The 19,287-nt window shown below is 50.4% G+C and overlaps 1 protein-coding gene across 1 annotated transcript; it reads left to right on the forward strand.

Moving 5' to 3' along the window:
* Positions 1-9,825: 9,825 nt before the first annotated feature.
* Positions 9,826-17,345, forward strand: WAS (WASP actin nucleation promoting factor). The gene is made up of 12 exons (XM_031006146.3): positions 9,826-10,012; positions 10,310-10,450; positions 11,575-11,661; positions 11,762-11,864; positions 11,974-12,015; positions 12,109-12,162; positions 12,809-12,983; positions 14,085-14,127; positions 14,331-14,484; positions 14,691-15,097; positions 15,351-15,465; positions 17,128-17,345. Exons 1-12 carry the CDS (start codon positions 9,881-9,883, stop codon positions 17,181-17,183), a joined length of 1,509 nt encoding a protein of 502 aa, XP_030862006.1. The 5' UTR covers positions 9,826-9,880; the 3' UTR covers positions 17,184-17,345.
* Positions 17,346-19,287: the final 1,942 nt, after the last annotated feature.

The raw sequence follows: 19,287 nt of genomic DNA on the forward strand, positions 1-19,287 counted from the left end.
CTCCGCCTCCCAGGTTCAAGCGATTCTCCTGACTTAGCCTCTCCAGTAGCTGGGATTACATGCCCGGCTAATTTTTTAATTTTTAGTAGAGACAGGGTTTCGCCATGTTGGCCAGGCCGGTCTCAAATTCCTGACCTCGGGTGATCTGCCCACCTCAGCCTCCCAAAATGCTGGGATTATAGGCGTGAGCCACTGCGCCCGACCCAGAGTTTCACTCTTGTTGCCCAGGTTAGAGTGCAATGGCGCAATCTCTGCTCACTGCAAACTCCGCCTCCCGGGTTCAAGCAATTCTCCTGCCTCAGCCTCCCAAGTACCTGGAATTACAGGTGCTCGCCACCACGCCTGGCTAATTTTTGTATTTTTAGTAGAGACGGGGTTTCACCATCTTGGCCAGGCTGGTCTTGAACTCCTGCCCTCAGGTGATTCGCCCACTCTGGCCTCCCAAAGTGCTGGGATTACAGGCGTGAGCCATTGCGCCCAGCCAGTTAATAACTTTTTAAAGCTTCCATGAGCAACTTACATCACTCACACCTGCTATGCTAACACTACGTATATGTACATATTTATCACCTAATCTTCTGAAAACTCAATTGATCATAAGATTATAAACACACATACTGCATTTTTCCCTAAGTTGCCAAACTTAGTCTCCTCCCCCCACCAACCCCCACCAAAAAAACTCTTTCTCTTCAAGTTGCCATAATAAAGGTCTAAAATGGGGTTGATGATGGTGATAAAATTCTTACTATTTAAATGGCTACTGATTTATAAGGCAAGCTATATTTATTGGAATGTGGGATTCTTTTTAGCATTTTATTCTATTCAAATAGGCTTTTTCTTTTATTCATAAGCTAAAGATTTTCTTTTCTTCCCTCTTGCCTTCTTTAATTGTATTACTTTTGTTTGTGTTTCTCTAAAAGAGGTTATATAGTTTATTCTGTTTGACTATACCATATTACAACCATTAGGGCAAGATCCCAAAGAAAAACAATGCACCTCTCACCTCCTACGGCGCCTGCGCAGAGGTACTAAAGTGAAGTATGCATGTTACAAGGCCAGCCACCCTCAGAAACATTCAATGATGACTAAATGCTCACACTTTATCTGAACCTTTGATGTGTTGTACCCAGCTCTCTAATCCTCTGCACACGATCTTCCTCGGGACAAGACCTGATACAAAGATCAGTGTGTGTTTTCAGCAGTGGAGGCAGCACTGGGCTCTTTGAGTTTCCAAGCTAATTAAGGGAAATTTGTCCCAGTTGGTGAAGGCAGATGCCTTAGGGGTCAGTCTTCCTAACATTTTGGGCACCAAGTTAAAAAATCAACAGTCCCCCTTCCCTTCATCATGTGACTTACCCCAGGGCAATGAATTGGGTCCCCTCTGCTCCATCCCTATAACTCATACATTTATACATAGTTACATATTTTATTCATTTATTTGTGAGACATAGTCTTGCTGTGTCACCCAGGCTGGAGTGCAGTGGCGCAATCTCGGCTCACTGCAACCTTCGCAACCCGCGTTCAAGTGATTCTCCTGCCTCGGCCTCCCGAGTAGCTGGGACTACAGGCGTGCACCACCATGCCCGGCTAATTTTCGTATTTTTAGTAGAGACGGGGTTTCACCATGTTGGCCAGGCTGGTCTCGAACTCCTGGCTTCAAGTGATCTGCCCACCTCGGCCTCCCAAAGTGCTGGGATTACAGGCGTCAGCCTCCGCGCCCAGCCTTGTTACATACTTTCATAATGCTTGTAATATATACTTCTATTTCAACTTACATAAACATGAAATGTAAAAATTTCAATCTGTAAAGAGGTAAGTGGCTACCTCACCTACGATGTGGTAAATAAGACGTGTCAACGCAGCCATCCTGCCCCAGCCGACCAGACCTTAATGCTCCAAAACCATCCGTTTGCGCCTGGAAAACTGAGGAAAGTGTTTATTCCCTTACACACGCTTCGCCAAAGGCCCTGGCACGTAGGGCTTTTTCACTGCCGCGAACGTTAGACCGGCCTGTGATAAGGAGTACAATTAATCTAACTTTGGTATACTGTATCCAGAGACCACAGGGGGCTCGCTCTGCGATTTATGGTGCGAGGAGGACCAGACACCCCCTGTGCCCGTCCTACTCCTGCAGATCAAACTCACAGCCACACTTTTCGGAATGAGAAACTGGACAGTAAATGAACGCAAGAACCATGGTGCCCAGGCAGAGAACCCCGCTGGGTTTGCTACGAAGGTTGCGGTGGAGGCGCCCAGTGCACCAGGCGCCACGGCCCGGTATGTGACCTCACTAACCTCCGCCAGCGCGCACCCTGTCCTGCCCCTTCACGGGCCAACAACCCCACACGACGCAGCGGTGTGAGAACCAGCAACCGGAACCGCAAAAGCACGGCTTTCCTGGAGCCCGGGCTCTGGACTGGCACCCATTGCGCATGCCCCAGAGCGGCGACCAATGGGAGCCCGGCGCGCAGGGGCGGAGGCGGGCCCGGGCCGCTACCGAGAAGCACAGGGACCCGACTTCGGTCATCGACCAATCAGAGCTCACAGCCCCCCACGCCCCCTCCCCCCCGGCCCTGAGCCAATTGCCCGCTCGGGTGCGGGAGGGCCGGGTCAAGACTAAGTCAAAGGAGGAGAGGGCAACGCGGTGGGCGGGAGAGAGGCCAACGGCCGCCCGGGGCGGGGGGAGCCGGTAGGACGGGACCAGGACTGGCCGACCCGGCCCCGCGCGGGGAAGGGGGCGCCTTCCTCCCACAACACAAAACGGTGCGCCCGGGTTGGCCGCCCCTCCCCAGTGGTGCGGCCCCGGGTGGACGCTTCCGTGCGCGCGTCCATGCCTAGCCATTGCGGGCTGCGGGCTCCAAGGGTCGCACACGCTGGGGAGTGCACGCTGCCGGGTCCACCCACAGGGCTGTAGACACCCCTAGGGTCACACAGACAAGGCTCTGGACACCCACAGGGGCACACACATTGGGGAGTGGGCACTCCTGGGCTCACACAGACTGAGGCGCAGGGAGGTAGGGCGCGCCCGCCCAGAGGGAGTTGGTGGTGGCTGAGGGTGAGGGCAAGGTAGGGACTGGAGGAGACTTCTGGTTCCCTGGTTGGTCCTGGTTGGTCCTGGTGGGGCCTGACTGGGCCAGGGTTTTCCTGTGCAGGTGCGGGGAGTAGGGCGGGGTCTCTGGTTGGCGGGGAGGGCTCCAGGAGCCTGTCCCAGCCCTGGGGGTGTCTGGCTGAGCCCCACAGAAGGGAGCTCTGAGATGGGCTTTGCAGCAGGGGGAAAGAAAAGGGAGGTCGCGCATACTGGCTTCCTGACCATCCACCAATGGTGGTGGAACCTGGAAGCCTGAGAGAAGAAGGTGAGGAGGCGCTTGAGGGAGGGGGGAATCTAGGCGTCAGGGATGATAGTTCATTGATCCAAGTTATTCAGCTATTTCATAGAAACGGCAACAGTAATGAATAATTATAACACGTGCCAAGCTCTCCTGATCACTTTACACAAATCATCTCACTGCATCTTCACAACAACCTTAACTACTATTATCATCTTCGCGTTCTGGATGAGAGACCTGAGGCCCTGTAGAGGTTACCAGAAGGCACACAGCTGAGAAGCGCCAGGGCCAGGGCAAGGGTCACGCTGTGCACTCTGGACTCTGTGTTCTGACCACTGCGTCATTGACTCTACAGATGTCTCTGCTTTCTGTGCTCACCCTGTCCTCATTCCGCCCCCAGCAGGACTGAGGGCCCCTGAAGCATCCATTTGCCCACAGCGTCAGTGAACTGTGTAGAACTCTCTGTGCAAGGGAGCTGGCCCCTGCGCACCGAGTCGTTTTTCTTCCCTGGCTCCCCACGCAGGGGCAGTGAACAGAGGAGAGGGAAGCCTTGTTGGAAGAGGGCAGTAAATCACAGCATAGCTATCCAGACTGTGCAATTGTTTACTTAGTGCACGCAGGGTCTTGTGCTAGGTGGTGGGGATTCCGCGCTGAACCAGACAGACAAGGGTCCTGTTCCTGCCTGCCCTCGGGGTGTGTTTTGGGAATTCCTCCTTGAGGGTGCTTTGGCATTGAATGGGCAGAGGTCTGGTGCTGGGGGGCTGTCCCACACCAGCAAGACTTGTAATGTACATGAATGTGAATGTCATTTCAGGATGGTAAAAGGAGGCCTCCCAAAATGTTTCTTATTAAAAGGGAGCATTGGGTCTGAGGGTTGGGAAATGATATTTCCTTAGGTCAGGCCTGTCCCAGGAAGCAACCCTCAGTCAGGGGTACGGAGGGCCATGAAGATAGTACGGTGAGGGGAGGAGGAAGATATAGCAACGTAAATTTTGCCATCTTGGCCTCAGTTTGGTTTTAAAGGACAGCAGTTGGACCCTCCCCATGCCTAGGTCTCCTGCATGGATTCAATCAGTGGTGGCCCAGGTGTGGAAGACACCACCATGTCTTATTACCTACTCTGGGCTTGGGGTGTGGTGATCAGGACCTTGTAGTCAATATCTTCCCAACAAATAAGAACAAGATATAAACAGGAGGTGATTCATCTGGTGCCCCAAGGGGTTGGAGGGGAAGGTGATGGGGTCCATCCTGGTTCTTGGGGGTTCCTGGTGTTTGCTGTATTACTGTGAAGTAAATTAACACTTCTGCTTCCAGCTGTGTGAACTGGCTTGCATTAGACCAACTCTCCTGCTGAGAGCAACCAGAAAAGCTGGATTAAAGTTCCTGTTTTTGTTTTTGAGTCTATTTGAAGGCCCAGGAGAGCAAATTATCTTTGAGGTCATCATCTCACCAAGTACTGGCATCCAGTGCAGAACAGCAAGAGTTGATGAGAACATCAGACTAGAAGAACGGAGTGAAAAAAATTTAAATTTTTTTTAAAAAGAGTTTGTGGATACATATAAACGTAATAAACCAGCTCCAAATTATTGATGCCAGTCAATGGAGTAATCAAAAAATATGAATATGAAAAGTGATACTAAAATGATTAGTAAATCACTATAGTCTATAATGGGAAAACTCATTCTATTAGGGACTAAAATAACAAAAATGTGCTTTAAGTTTTTCTTTTTTTTTTCTTTCAAGAGCCGACGTCTTGTTCTGTTGCCCAGGCTAGAGTGCACTGAGGCAATCACAGCTCACTGCAGCCTCGATTTCCTAGGCTCAAGCAATCATCCCGCCTCAGCCTCCCCGACTACAGGCATATGCCACCACACCCAGCTAATTTTTTAAAAACTTTTTGTAGAGATGGGGTTTTGCTATGTTGCGCAGGCTGGTCTCAAACTCCTGGGCTCAAGCGATCCACCTGTCTTGGCCTCCCAAAGTGCTGGATTACAGGGGTGAGCCACCACGCCCAGCCTGCTTCAGGTTTTTTTGTTTTGTTTTGTTTTGTTTTTTAGAGAAAAATATACATTTTACACTTGTCTGCTACTTAGAAATAAGAACAGGAAATATACAACTTTAAAAAATTCATTCTCATACCTTGGTAACGAAATATCCACCTTTAAATGTTAATTTATAAAACAACCAGCACAACCAGCAAGGCTGTTGTGGCTCACACCTGTAATCGCAGCACTTTGGGAGGTGGAGGAGGGCAGACTGCTTGAGCCCAGGAGATTCAGACCAGGCTGGGCAACATAGTGATACCCCATCTCTACAAAAAATATGATAATTAGCGAGGCATGGTGGTGCACACCTGTAGTCCCAGCTACCTGAGAGGCTGAGGCAGGAGGATCCCTTGAGCCCAGGAGGTCGAGGCTGCATTGAGCCGTGATTGCACCACTGCACTTCAGCCTAGGCAGCAGAGTGAGACTTTGTCTCAAAAATAAATAAATAGTTAAATAAAACAACCAGCAGCTGCTCTGCCTATGGAGTAGTCATTTTTTATTCCTTTACTTTCTTAATACATTTGCTTTCACTTTATTCTATGGACTTGCCTCCGAATTCTTTCTTGTGTGAGATCCAAAATCCCTCTCTTGGGTCTGGATCAGGACCCCTTTCCAGTAACATCTTCCTGGTGAACCACGAAGGGATGATACTGAGGAGACCCTCGACCCAAAGGAAAAAGACTGCAGCACTGATTGGCCAACTTTGGACTGACCCTGCTTATTCCTGTGAACCAATCAGTGACCTGTGATGGCTCCTCAGAAGAAACAAGAGGAATGGACATCACCTTTTGTTGGAGCTCAGTTATGAGTGGCTCAGTTATGACTGAGCTCCCTTCTACCCTGAATACAAGAGACCCTAATAGGCAGGAATATCATCGCCCCTATTCCGCCTGAAGAAGTTACAGAAGATGAATCTTCCTCCCTCTAAACCCTTAGGATTAAGGGTTTCCTTGTAAAAGGGAAGGGCAAATATGTCAGAGGCGTTTGAACCAGAGTGATTCTATCTTGAATAGGGGCTGGGTAAAATAAGGCTGAGACCTACTGGGCTGCTCCTGGGCTACTCCCAGGAGGTTAGGCATTCTAAGTCACAGGATGAGATAGGAGGTCAGCACAAGATACAGGTCACAAAGATCTTGCTGATAAAACAGGTTGCAGTAAAGAAGCTGGCTAAAAGCCACCAAAACCAAGACAGCAATGAAAGTAACCTCTGGTCTTCCTAACTGCTCATTATACACTAATTATGATGCACTAGCATGCTAAGAGACACTCTCACCAGCACCATGACAGTGCCATGGCAACGTCAAGAAGTCACCCCACATGGTCTAAAAAGGGGAGGAACCTTCAGTTCCCGGAATTGCCCACCCCTTTCCTGGAAAACTCATGAATAATCCACCCCTTGTTTAGCATATAATTAAGAAATAACTAAGTATCCTTAGTCCAGCAGCCCAAGCTGCTGTTCTGCCTATGGAGCAGCCATTCTTTATTCCTTTACTTTCTTAATAAACTTGCTTTCACATTAAAAACAACACCAACAACCAGCAAATATATCAGAGGCTTAGCATCCCCTATTCAAGGGGACAGTTCTGGAGGCCGAGAAAGAAGTAGAAAGGTGGAGAACAAAAGACACAAAGGAGCAGAAGAATTTTATCTTAGCCTCCATGTGGCACCTCACAGCTTGGGAACAACAATTTCTCTCATAATTTTCCTCAGCTCCACCACTCACAAGCTGTGTGACCTCGGGCAAGGCACCCAAGCTCCTCTGGGCCTCAGCTTCCCAGTCAGTACAATGGGGTAACAGTAGTGCTTACGTTTTTTTTTTTTTTTTTTTTTTTGAGATGGAGTCTTGCTCTTGTCACCCAGGCTGAAGTGCAATGGCACGATCTCGGCTCATTGCCACCTCCGCCTCCCAGGTTCAAGTGATTCTCCTGCCTCAGCCTCCTGAGTAGCTGGGATTACAGGTGTGCACCACCACACCGGGGTAATTTTTGTATTTTTAGTAGAGACGGGGTTTCATCATGTTGGTCAGGCTGGTCTCGAACTCCTGACCTCGTGATCTGGCTGCCTCGGCCTCCCAAAGTGCTGGGATTACAGGCGTAAGCCACTGCACCCGGCCAGTAGTGCTTACTTTATGGGGTCATCTGTGAACGTGAAATGAGTTAATAAATGGAAAGCACTTAGAAAAACCTCTGGAACCACTGAATCAAATTGGATATCATTACTGAACCTTCATTCAATGCTTCATTACCCATTTAGTGTCATCTGTCCAAATGCTGGAGATACGCCTAGCACACACTGACTGCTCAGTGAGCAGTGTCACAATGAACACGTGCAATGGCCTTGAAGGCCACGTCGGGGCTTGACCTGATCAGCAGGTTGGAGGTGCTCCAGGCCCGAAGCTTAGCTGTGAGTGGGGACACGGGAGGGAGGTTGGAACTGCCACTGCAGAAGGGGGTCTGAACCTAGGTTCAGGAGAGAGGCTTTGAACCTGCACGTGTGGGAAGCCATGGAAGTTTCCAGGAAGGACTGCAGGTCCCACCTGGAGATGTGCCGTTCCTCCTTCAGGTACCTGGGAATGTCAGTCACACCCCAGACCTGCTCAGCTCCCCCAAACTGCTGTTCCTGTATCTGAGAGCTTCAAGTCTCCAAATGGCCTACCTCATACATGGGGAAACTGAGGCCTGGGGAGGCCGGGGACTGAGCTAGCATTCACTTGTGGAAATAGTCTGGCATCATCTGGAGAAGTTAGAGACATGCAAACCCTACAGCCCTCAGATTCCCGTCTGAGAGTCTGCGTGCCTATGTGGACCAGGAGATGTGTGCGGGAGTGAACACTGCAGTGTTGCTCCCAACATCAAGAACCAGAAACAGCCCAAAGGGCTGTTACAGGAGAATATGGACACCCAGGCTGCACATGCACACCACGGAATGCTGTATGGCAGTGGAAATAAATGAACAGCTACCGCTATAGGCAAACAGGAATCATAGCAACAGCCAAGAGTGAAGGCGTGGAGGGACGAGACCATGCACTCACACCTGGCCTGCCTGGCTCGCACTCCGGGCAAAGGGGTCAGAACAGTGACTGGCACACACGTTAAGTGCTATGTGAGTGTTAAGATAAAACTAGGATGTCCAGTGGGGAGAAAGCAAGCCTTTGAAGATTATGTGCTTTTACAAACTTCAAGTGCAATGAAAACTAAACAAGATGTTGTTCAGGCATTCATATATGATATAAAGTTCCTTTCTTTAAAAAAGGGATGGGCTGGGCACGGTGGCTCACGCCTGTAATTCTAATACTTTGGGAGGCCGAGGCAGGTGGATCACGAGGTTGAGAAATCGAGACCATCCTGGCCAACATGGTAAAACCCTGTCTCTACTAAAAATACAAAAAAATTAGCTGGGCGTGGTGGCGTGTGCCTGTAGTCCCAGCTACTTGGGAGGCTGAGGCAAGAGAGTCACTTGAACCTGGGAGGCAAAGGTTGCAGTGAGCTGAGATCGTGCCACTGCACTCCAGCCTGGCGACAGAGTGAGACTCCATCTCAAAAAAAAAAAAGAAAAAAAAAAGTATGACAAGCAGAAAGTAATTTGGGAGCTGCGGGGAGGCAAGGGTAAGGGATGGGGAAGTGGACCAGAGGCATATGCGTCATTGGCAGTGTCTAAGCACTCAGGATAGGCGTGGATCACAGGGGCTCGCTCTGTAATTAAAAGGAAAAGGGTTTTTGTTGTGTTGTTGTTGTTGCTGTTTTTGAGACAAGGGTCTTGCTCTGTCATCATCCAGGCTGGAGTGCAGTGGTGCAGTCTCAGCTCACTGCAACCTCCGCCTCCTGGGTTCAAGCGATTCTCCTGCCTCAGCCTCCTGAGCAGCTAGGACTACAGGTGTGTGCCACCATGCCTGGCTAATTTTTGTATTTTTTAGTGGAAATGGGGTTTTGCCATGTTGCCCAGGCTCGTCTTGAACTCCTGACCTCAAGTGATCCACTCGTCTCGGCCTCCCAAAGTGCTGGGATTACAGGTGTGAGCTATTGTCCCCAGCCAAAAGGAAAAGTTTTAGTGTAGTAACCCTTCAGGACTAGGGACCTCGGGCCTCAGCCTCAGGCTACCTGGGTGCTTTAGGAAGGAGGCCACCCAGGCCCATGACTACTCCTTGCCACAGGGAGCCCTGCACACAGATATGCTGCCGATGGCTAAGCTCTTGCTGCCAGCCAGAGGGAGGAGGGTCTGAGCCAGTCAGAAGGAGATGGGCCCCAGAGAGTAAGAAAGGGGGAGGAGGACCCAAGCTGATCCAAAAGGTGGGTCTAAGCAGTCAAGTGGAGGAGGGTTCCAATCTGATGGCGGAGGGCCCAAGCTCAGCCTAACGAGGAGGCCAGGCCCACCAAGGGGCCCCTGGAGGACTTGTTTCCCTTGTCCCTTGTGGTTTTTTGCATTTCCTGTTCCCTTGCTGCTCATTGCGGAAGTTCCTCTTCTTACCCTGCACCCAGAGCCTCGCCAGAGAAGACAAGGGCAGAAAGCACCATGAGTGGGGGCCCAATGGGAGGAAGGCCTGGGGGCCGAGGAGCACCAGCGGTTCAGCAGAACATACCCTCCACCCTCCTCCAGGACCACGAGAACCAGCGACTCTTTGAGATGCTTGGACGAAAATGCTTGGTGAGCTGGGGATCTCCTGCCCCCGCCCCGTCCCCACCGTTTCTTCCTCTTCCTCTCCTCCTTCTCTCTCTTCCCCTCCTCCCGCTCCTCCTTTCCCTCTCCATCATCTCCTCTCCTAGAATCTCCCGTCATCATCCACCCTTCCCAGGAAGATCTCAATGTCTACTTGCCTTCCCTCTGGCTGCAGCTCTTCCTTTGGGCCCATGACTGTCATGAGGCAGGAAGGACCAGGTCTGGCTCCAAGACCTTGTGGCTACCCCTGACCAGACTCCACTGACCCCTGCTTTCCCCTCCCAGACGCTGGCCACTGCAGTTGTTCAGCTGTACCTGGCGCTGCCCCCTGGAGCTGAGCACTGGACCAAGGAGCATTGTGGGGCTGTGTGCTTCGTGAAGGATAACCCCCAGAAGTCCTACTTCATCCGCCTTTACGGCCTTCAGGTGACCCCCCCCACCCCCGACTGGACTTGCAAGCCAGTTCTTAACCCACAAACCCAGATCTGTGTCCATATGTGTCCATAGCTTCAAGACCTCAGACCTGATCAGTGAATCCCTGAGCCCCAGAACCAAAGACTCATCCAGATGGCAAACTCTGACTTGCCTTTCTAAGTCTGCAATGACTGGCCCCAGTCTCCGTATCAAGATCTCTAAAGCCCCCAGTATTAGTCTGCTGCCTAAGCCTAATCTTTTCCACAAATTCCAATAAATGAGCACTGTATTTGTACCTGAACCTCAAATCTATTCTAAACTCAACATTTTGCATCCCAGGAATCTCTCATCAAAACTCCTGAACCCCAGATGTTTGCCAAGCTCCTAAGTCATAAATCTGTTCAACAAACCCCAAAGTTGAATATTCCATTGATCCTTGAACTCCAAATCTGTCCTTCTAAATCCACAGCACAGACCCCAGAATTCCCATATTAAAATTCCTGAACACTCAAATACCGAGGTAGTTCTTAAGCAAAAAGTCTTTTCCACAATCCCCTGACCTGAACTTTCTAGGTTTAAGCCCCAAATTCATCGTTTTAAACCCATAAAGATGGACCCAGCATAACTTCCAGATCCCAAGGCTATCAAATATCCACCAAACTCCTAAACCATAACTCTCTCCACAAACCCCAAATTGCACTTACTTTAGCTGGACTCCCCGCGAAACTCCCAAGTCTATGTGTCTGAACTTCAAATCTCAACTCCAACCCCCAAATACTAGAATCCTACCTGTCATGAATTGGGGCTGGGGTGGTGGGGGAGGGCATGGATTAAATCTATGAATGAGCCTCAACTTCCTAAGACTAGAGTCCTAAATTATGAAATTCAAGCCCCCAAGTCCCAGATCTAGGGCCCCAAACCCCAAATCCAAACCTCTCACAAAAGTGTATGGCTCCCAGACTATACCCCACAATCCACACCCTTAGACCCCAACTCTCTGGTGCTGAGCTGAAAATCTCCAAACCAGACTATGAGGCCCCCAAATCCAGACACCCTGCTCCCTGCCCAGCTAACAAAAGCCTGCCACCCCCGGCGTGCCTCAGTGCCACTGTGCCTCCCACCCTACACCTCTCCAGGCTGGTCGGCTGCTCTGGGAACAGGAGCTGTACTCACAGCTTGTCTACTCCACCCCCACCCCCTTCTTCCACACCTTCGCTGGAGATGTAAGTGATCAACCAGCCCTCGGGCCTCACTTGGGGTGTGGAGAGGAGATGGGAAAGTTGCGGGGGACCTGGGAGGTGGCTGACCCCAAGGTATGTGCAGGACTGCCAAGCGGGGCTGAACTTTGCAGACGAGGACGAGGCCCAGGCCTTCAGGGCCCTCGTGCAGGAGAAGATACAAAAAAGGAATCAGAGGCAAAGTGGAGGTGAGGAGGCCACAGGGGAGGAAAGGAAGTTGGGCAGAGGTGAGTGCAAGCGTGGGGAACTAGAAAAGTCCCCTCTCATGGTCCTGGCTCCCAATCCCTCTATCCACAGACAGACGCCAGCTACTCCCACCACCAACACCAGCCAATGAAGGTGAGTCCTCTAGTGCAAGTAGGGGTAATAAGGGGCTAGCCCAGGAACCTGTGGCAGGGCTGTGATAGCTCTCTACACATTCCATCTTCCCAGAGAGAAGAGGAGGGCTCCCACCCCTGCCCCCGCACCCAGGTGGAGACCAAGGAGGTGCGTGCTGATTCTTCCCTGTGTCTCTGGATGGATGGGTAAGAGTGGATGGAGGAATGAGGAGTTGGATGGGTGCGTAAGTGGGTGAATGGATGGGTAGATTGATAGGTATGTGGATGGACGAGCGGGTGCATGGATGTGTGGACTGATGGATGGGTGGATGGATTGGCGGTAGATGGCTGAGTGGAGGGATGAATTGATGGGAGGATGAAAGTCTAAGTAGATAGATGCATAGGTGAATGGGTATGTGGATAAATGAATGAAAAGGTAGATGGATGACTGAGTAAATTAATCAATGAGTGAATGAATGAACAGTGAATAAACGACTAAATGACAAGTTTCAGTCAGTGAAGAAAGCATGATTGAATGAATAAATGAGTAAATGAATATTTTAACAAATTCATTAGTCAATGAGCCAGTGAATGATAAAGCATGAGGGAATGAAAACATGAATGAATCAGTGAATGTATGAATGGTTTGTGGGATCCACCCACTTCTCCATAGACCCTACTTGAACCCTTCACCCACTACCTCCATGACCATCCAACACACACACAGATTTCCCTCAAGGCTTCCGTTTCTTGCCCCTGTGCTTTGGTTGGTTGGTAAGTGGGTCAATGAGCCAACCACCCTATTTTCCCCACAGGCCCTCCAGTGGGTCCGCTCTCCCTGGGGCTGGTGACAGTGGACATCCAGAACCCTGACATCACGAGTTCACGATACCGTGGGCTCCCAGCACCTGGACCTAGCCCAGCTGATAAGAAACGCTCAGGGAAGAAGAAGATCAGCAAAGCTGATATTGGTGCACCCAGTGGATTCAAGTGAGAGCCACTCCCCAGTGGACCCACAGATTCCTGGGGGCAGAGGGGCACATGAACAAGTGGACAGCTGAGTGAATGGAAGGATGGGCAGATGGGCAGATGGCTGGGTGGCTGAGTGGGTAAATGGGTGGTTGGATAGGTAGGTGCAGGGCTGGGTCTAGGGAGAGGTAAATAAGGCACCAAGGGTACAAAATTTAAGGAGGCACTCACTCTCAGAGGCATGCAACTGTAATTCCTGACTCTGAGAGTGAGTGACTCACTTAAACTTTGCACCCTAGGCACCTTACTTGCCTCACCCTGGGCCCACTCTGGGTGGGCTGTTAGGAGAGCAGGTGGGTGGGCAGGTGAATGAATGGATAGATAGATGAGGTAGATGATGGATGAGAAGGGCTGGTGGGCAGGTGGGTGAGTGGATGGGTGGATGGATGGATAAATGAATGGATGAATGAATGGGTTGAAGAATGAATGGATAAGTGGTTGGATGGACGAGTTTATGGGTGGATGGGTTGATGGGAGGTGCGTGGATAGATGGATGGGTGAGTGGATAGGTGTGTGGACAGATTGATATGCAGGCTGATTGGCTCACAGACAAGGTGGATGGGGATGGACAGGTGGACAGATACGTGGATGAATGGACAGTTCAATGGATAAGTGAACAGAAGTGTGTGGTTGCATGGGTAGAAAAATGAGTGGATGGATAGATGGAAAGGTGGGCACATGGGTAGGTGGATGGGTGGATGGACAAGTGTGTGTGAGCACAGACTGGTGGACAAATGGGTGAACAGACATATGTGGGCAGATAGTTGCAGAGACAGATGTATGGACAGATCAGTAGTCCAACAGATGAATGTGAATGAATAGGTGGACAAATGCATGGCTGAATAGATGGGGAAAGAGGGATGGGTGGATGGATCAGCACCACAAACTACGGAGCCCTTCTAATTCCATAACTCCTGCCTATACTCATTCACTCATTCAGTCTCATTCATTAATTCTGGCCCCTCAGAGTCTCTTTGGGCAGGAGAGGGCAAGAGGGTTTCACTATGAAGGGAGGGAAGGAAGGGCAGTGAGGATTCACTGGAGTCTCTTCACCTCTCCCAGGCATGTCAGCCACGTGGGGTGGGACCCCCAGAATGGATTTGACGTGAGTAACTTCAGAGTCTCTTGGACTCCACTAAACTTCCACCCACCCTTCCAAAGACCACTGCTGAGACCCCACCCCCAGACCGTGCCCTTCCCACACCCCTCTCAGATCCCTTGCTGGGATGGACCCAACGACAATCCATGTCGCTTGTCTCCTCGCCTTATTCCTCTACTCCTGCCCCTGGCCTTTTTCCTCCTGGGCAGGTGAACAACCTCGACCCGGATCTGCGGAGTCTGTTCTCCAGGGCAGGAATCAGCGAGGCCCAGCTCACCGACGCCGAGACCTCTAAACTTATCTACGACTTCATTGAGGACCAGGGTGGGCTGGAGGCTGTGCGGCAGGAGATGAGGCGCCAGGGTGAGCCCCTGCTTCCATACGCTCCCTTCTCTAGCCCTAGCAGCTCATAGCTAAGATACGCACTAAGTCACTCAGTCCTTATGGGAGCACCTATACTGCTTCAGTCAGGAGTTGGTCAGTGGGGGTACCCATTTTACAAATGAGCAAAACTGAGGTTCAGAAGAAATCAATGAGAGTTACAGCTATGTGTTATACCCCCTCCACAGAGCCACTTCCGCCGCCCCCACCGCCATCTCGAGGAGGGAACCAGCCCCCCCGGCCCCCTATTGTGGGGGGTAACAAGGGTCGTTCTGGTCCACTGCCCCCCGTACCTTTGGGGGTTGCCCCACCCCCACCAACACCCCGGGGACCCCCACCCCCAGGCCGAGGGGGCCCTCCACCACCACCCCCTCCAGCTACTGGACGTTCTGGACCACTGCCCCCTCCACCCCCTGGAGCTGGTGGGCCACCCATGCCGCCACCACCGCCACCACCGCCACCGCCGCCCAGCTCCGGGAATGGACCAGCCCCTCCCCCACTCCCTCCTGCTCTGGTGCCTGCCGGGGGCCTGGCCCCTGGTGGGGGTCGGGGAGCGCTTTTGGATCAAATCCGGCAGGGAATTCAGCTGAACAAGGTGAGGACAGGCGGGATGGAGGATTGGGGGTCTAGGACTCTGGGGTGTCCCGTCTAAGTCAGGATACTGGGGGGCTGAGGCCAGGACTGAGGAGAGTGCCAGGCCTTAGGGATTCAGTGATAGGGTTGAAAGGTTGGTGGGAAGCCTTGAAGGGGACTGGAGTGTGTGGGAGAGAAAATATTGATGGAGGGGCGGGGAGAAATGCTCCTTTCCCAGGCCCTAAGCCCTCTGTGCTGATCCCTGCCTGCTGCAGACCCCTGGGGCCCCAGAGAGCTCAGCGCTGCAGCCACCACCTCAGAGCTCAGAGGGACTGGTGGGGGCCCTGATGCACGTGATGCAGAAGAGAAGCAGAGCCATCCACTCCTCCGGTGAGCTGATCCTGCCGGGGCCTCAAACCTGGCTCCCAGGGCTAGCACTGGCCTCAAAACAATCCCAGCAGTCACCACCAATAGTGACATCAGCCCCATCTGTTTGACAGCATTAACATGAATCTTGTGTCAGCCTCCTTTTTGACAATGTTAACATTAAGTCATTATGTGACAATAATATAATTCACTCCAACTTTGACAGTAATATTAACATTAATGCCAGGGTGTGTCCACAATATTAATGTCATTCCCACATGTTCAGTACTATTAACATCAGCTGGCTGGGCATGGTGGCTCATGCCTGTAATCCAGGAACTTTGGGAGGCTAAGGCAGGAGGATCACTTGAGCCCAGGAGTTCGAGACCAGCCTGGGCAATAGAGTGAGACCTCGTTTCCATAAAAACTAAATTCAAAAAAAAGTAGTCAAGCATAGTGGTGTGTGCCTGTGGTCCCAGCTACTTGGGAGGCTGAGGTGGGAGGATATTTTGACCCTGGGAGGTCAAGGCAGCAGTGATCCATGATTGTGTCACTGCACTCCAGCCTGGGTGACAGAGATCCTATCTCAAAAAAAAAAAAAAAAATTAACCCATTATGCGATGACAATATTATGAAGAACACTATTGTTGACAATATTAATTTTAATTCCATGTATTAACAGATTTACATTAACTCATTATGACATAACCTAATCTAATCTTTAAAAAAATTTTTTTGAAACAGGGTCTCGCTCTGTGTCCCAGGCTGGAGTACAGTGGTGCAATCATGGCTCACTGCAGCCTCAACCTCCCAGGCTCAAGCGATCCTCCCGCCTCAGCTCCCAAAGTAGCTGGGACTACAGGCGTGTGCCACCATACCTGGCTAATTTTTGGTGGTTTTTTGGTAGTGATGAGCTCTCACTACTCTCATGTTGCCCAAGCTGCTCTGCAACTCCAGGGCTCAAGCGATCTGCCCCGCCTCAGCCTCCCAGAGTGCTGGGATTACAGGCATGAGCCACCAGGCCTGGCTGTTAACCTAATCTTTTTATAATAATGTTACTATTACTCTCTTAATCTGTCAGCAATACTGTCACTAATCCATTATATGATGCAAATATTAGTATCAACCTACTATAGGAACTTCATCTTTCGACAATGATTTTTTTTTCTTTTGAGACGGAGTCTTGCTCTGTCACCCAGGCTGGAGTGCAGTGGCGCGATCTTGGCTAACTGCAGACTCTGCCTCCTGGGTTCAAGCGATTCTCCTGCCTCAGCCTCCCGAGTAGCTGGGACTACAGGCGCGCCACTACGCCCAGCTAATTTTGATGTTATTGTCATTAACCCCATTATGTGTCAAAAATATTAGCGTTAACCAGACAGGAAGCAATAATATATTATCACACCTTTGCTAATATTATTTAAATTCACCCTATTATGTGATAAATAGGTTAACATTAACCCTTTGTTTGACAATATCTCGACTAACCACATTTTTGACAGCATAAACTTCAACTCCAACTAGAACTCAGACCCCAACTATAATCCCTTTCTTGTCCGAAATGGAAACGCTAACTTGCCCTCCTCTAGCATGAGACCTCAGAACCCCAGGGTCCAGTCCTCACCTCCCAGGCCCTATGAAGCCCCCCATCAACCTCCCAGGGCATCTTATCTTTCTCTTTCCCTCCAGACGAAGGGGAGGACCAGGCTGGCGATGAAGATGAAGATGATGAATGGGATGACTGAGTGGCTGAGTTACTTGCTGCCCTGTGCTCCTCCCCGCAGGACATGGCTCCCCCTCCACCTGCTCTGTGCCCACCCTCCACTCTCCTCTTCCAGGCCCCCAACCCCCCATTTCTTCCCCACCAACCCCTCCAATGCTGTTATCCCTGCCTGGTCCTCACACTCACCCAACAATCCCAAGGCCCTTTTTATACAAAAATTCTCAGTTCTCTTCACTCAAGGATTTTTAAAGAAAAATAAAAGAATTGTCTTTCTGTCTCTCTATAAATCTCAGTCTGTTTACATTCCAAATGTGGGAATGGGGTCCCTTTCCCCCAAAGTCCCTTTTATTCATTTATCCCATTTTATTTATTTAGCCTTACATGTATATATTCATTCATTCATTTATTCCCTCAGTCATTTAGCCTGTATTTCTTTGTTTCCTTCTGCCCCTCTGTCTTTCAACATTTATTGTCAGGTACTATTTTAGGGGCTAGGAATCAAGAAGTGGAAAAAAAAACAGACAAGAATTCCTGCCCTTAGGGGGTGAAATCCACATTCTAGGGGAAGAGACAGACAAGAAACAAGAAATCAAATAGAAATAAAAGATAGTTGCAGATCTTGATAAATGCTGTGGAGTGGCAAGGCAGAGATACAGATGAAACAACATTCAGATGGAGCAGTCAGGGACGGTCACTTGGAGTAGGTGATGGTGGTGCTGGACCTAAAGAGAGAGAAATGTCGGCCCAGTTAATATTTGGGGAAAAGGGGTTCCAGGCTGAGGGAGCAGCCAGTGCAAAGGCCCTGAGGTGAGAAAAGGCTTGGCATGAGGCCAGATGTCATGCATTTAATTATTTTTTTAAAAAATAATTCAATCGGCTGTGTGCAGTGGCTCATGCCTGTAATTCCAGCACTTTGGGAGGCCGAGGTGGGCGGATCACCTGACGTCAGGAGTTCGAGACCAGCCTGGGCAACATGGTGAAACCCTGTCTCTACTAAAAAATACAAAAATTAGCTGGGTATGGTGGTGCACACCTGTAATCCCAGCTCCTAATGGGGGCTGAGGCAGGAGAACTGCTTGAACCCGGGAGGCAGAGGTTGCAGTGAGCCGAGATCGTGCCACTGCACTCTAGCCTAGGCAACAGAGCGAGACTCCATCTCAAAAAAAAAAATCATTCAATCAACACAATACTAGATTAAGAGCAGCATACTCAATGAGCAGACCTCCCCATTCTCCATGCCCATAACAACTCACACACCAGGATCTTGATGGGCAGGATCCCCCTCTCATTTTTAAAATTTGGCTCTGCCCAGTTCCCAGTTCAAATCAAGCACTGGCCAATTGCAGTGGAAAAGGCAAAGACTTAATAATCAGACAGATCTGCTCTAGAACCCGGGAAAGATGCCTCACCTCTGAGCTTTGGTTTCCGCATCTATACAATGGAGGTAACTGATTTCCAACGGGGATCCCACTGAGTCACCTCTCTGCCTCCTCAGGACTTGCTCTCCCAGAAACAAAGGAGTAACTCAAAAGCGTCCTTGGCGTTTACAGCTATTTCCAAGGGCATAATTAGAAACTGTTGCACAGCAAAGCCTAGAATTGAGCTCCCTGCCCCTTCCGATTTCTGAAATCTGGTGAATTCGAGATCTCAGACATCCTACCTTTAGAGGAGGAGAAAAAGAGAAAGGTAGTGGGGAGGAAGATAAAGGTGAGGGAGACTCCAGAGAGGGCAGGCTTCTTCTGTCTCCAAGAGCAATGGAAGAATTTCTAGGTGGAAAGGGGAACTCCCCCAAGCTAGAGAAGGAGGGAGTCTCAGGTTTCCTTTAATTCATTATTCTTTACACCGCAACACCACTCCCCACCCCACCCTGACCAGGTCCCCAGATGGGCACTGAGTCTAGGAAGGATCCATCAGCATCATTTATCCCTACTCCCAGTCCCCCACAGAAATCTTAGAAACCCAGTGTTCTGGTTGGCCGGGCGCAGTGGCTCACGCCTGTAATCCCAGCACTTCGGGAGGCCGAGATGGGCGGATCATGAAGTCAAGAAATAGAGACCATCCTGGCTAACATGGTGAAACCTCATCTCTACTAAAAATACAAAAAATTAGCCGGGCGTGGTGGCACA

Source organism: Gorilla gorilla, chromosome X, assembly GCF_029281585.2.
Source record: "Gorilla gorilla gorilla isolate KB3781 chromosome X, NHGRI_mGorGor1-v2.1_pri, whole genome shotgun sequence".
In the NCBI taxonomy this organism is placed as follows: domain Eukaryota; kingdom Metazoa; phylum Chordata; class Mammalia; order Primates; family Hominidae; genus Gorilla; species Gorilla gorilla.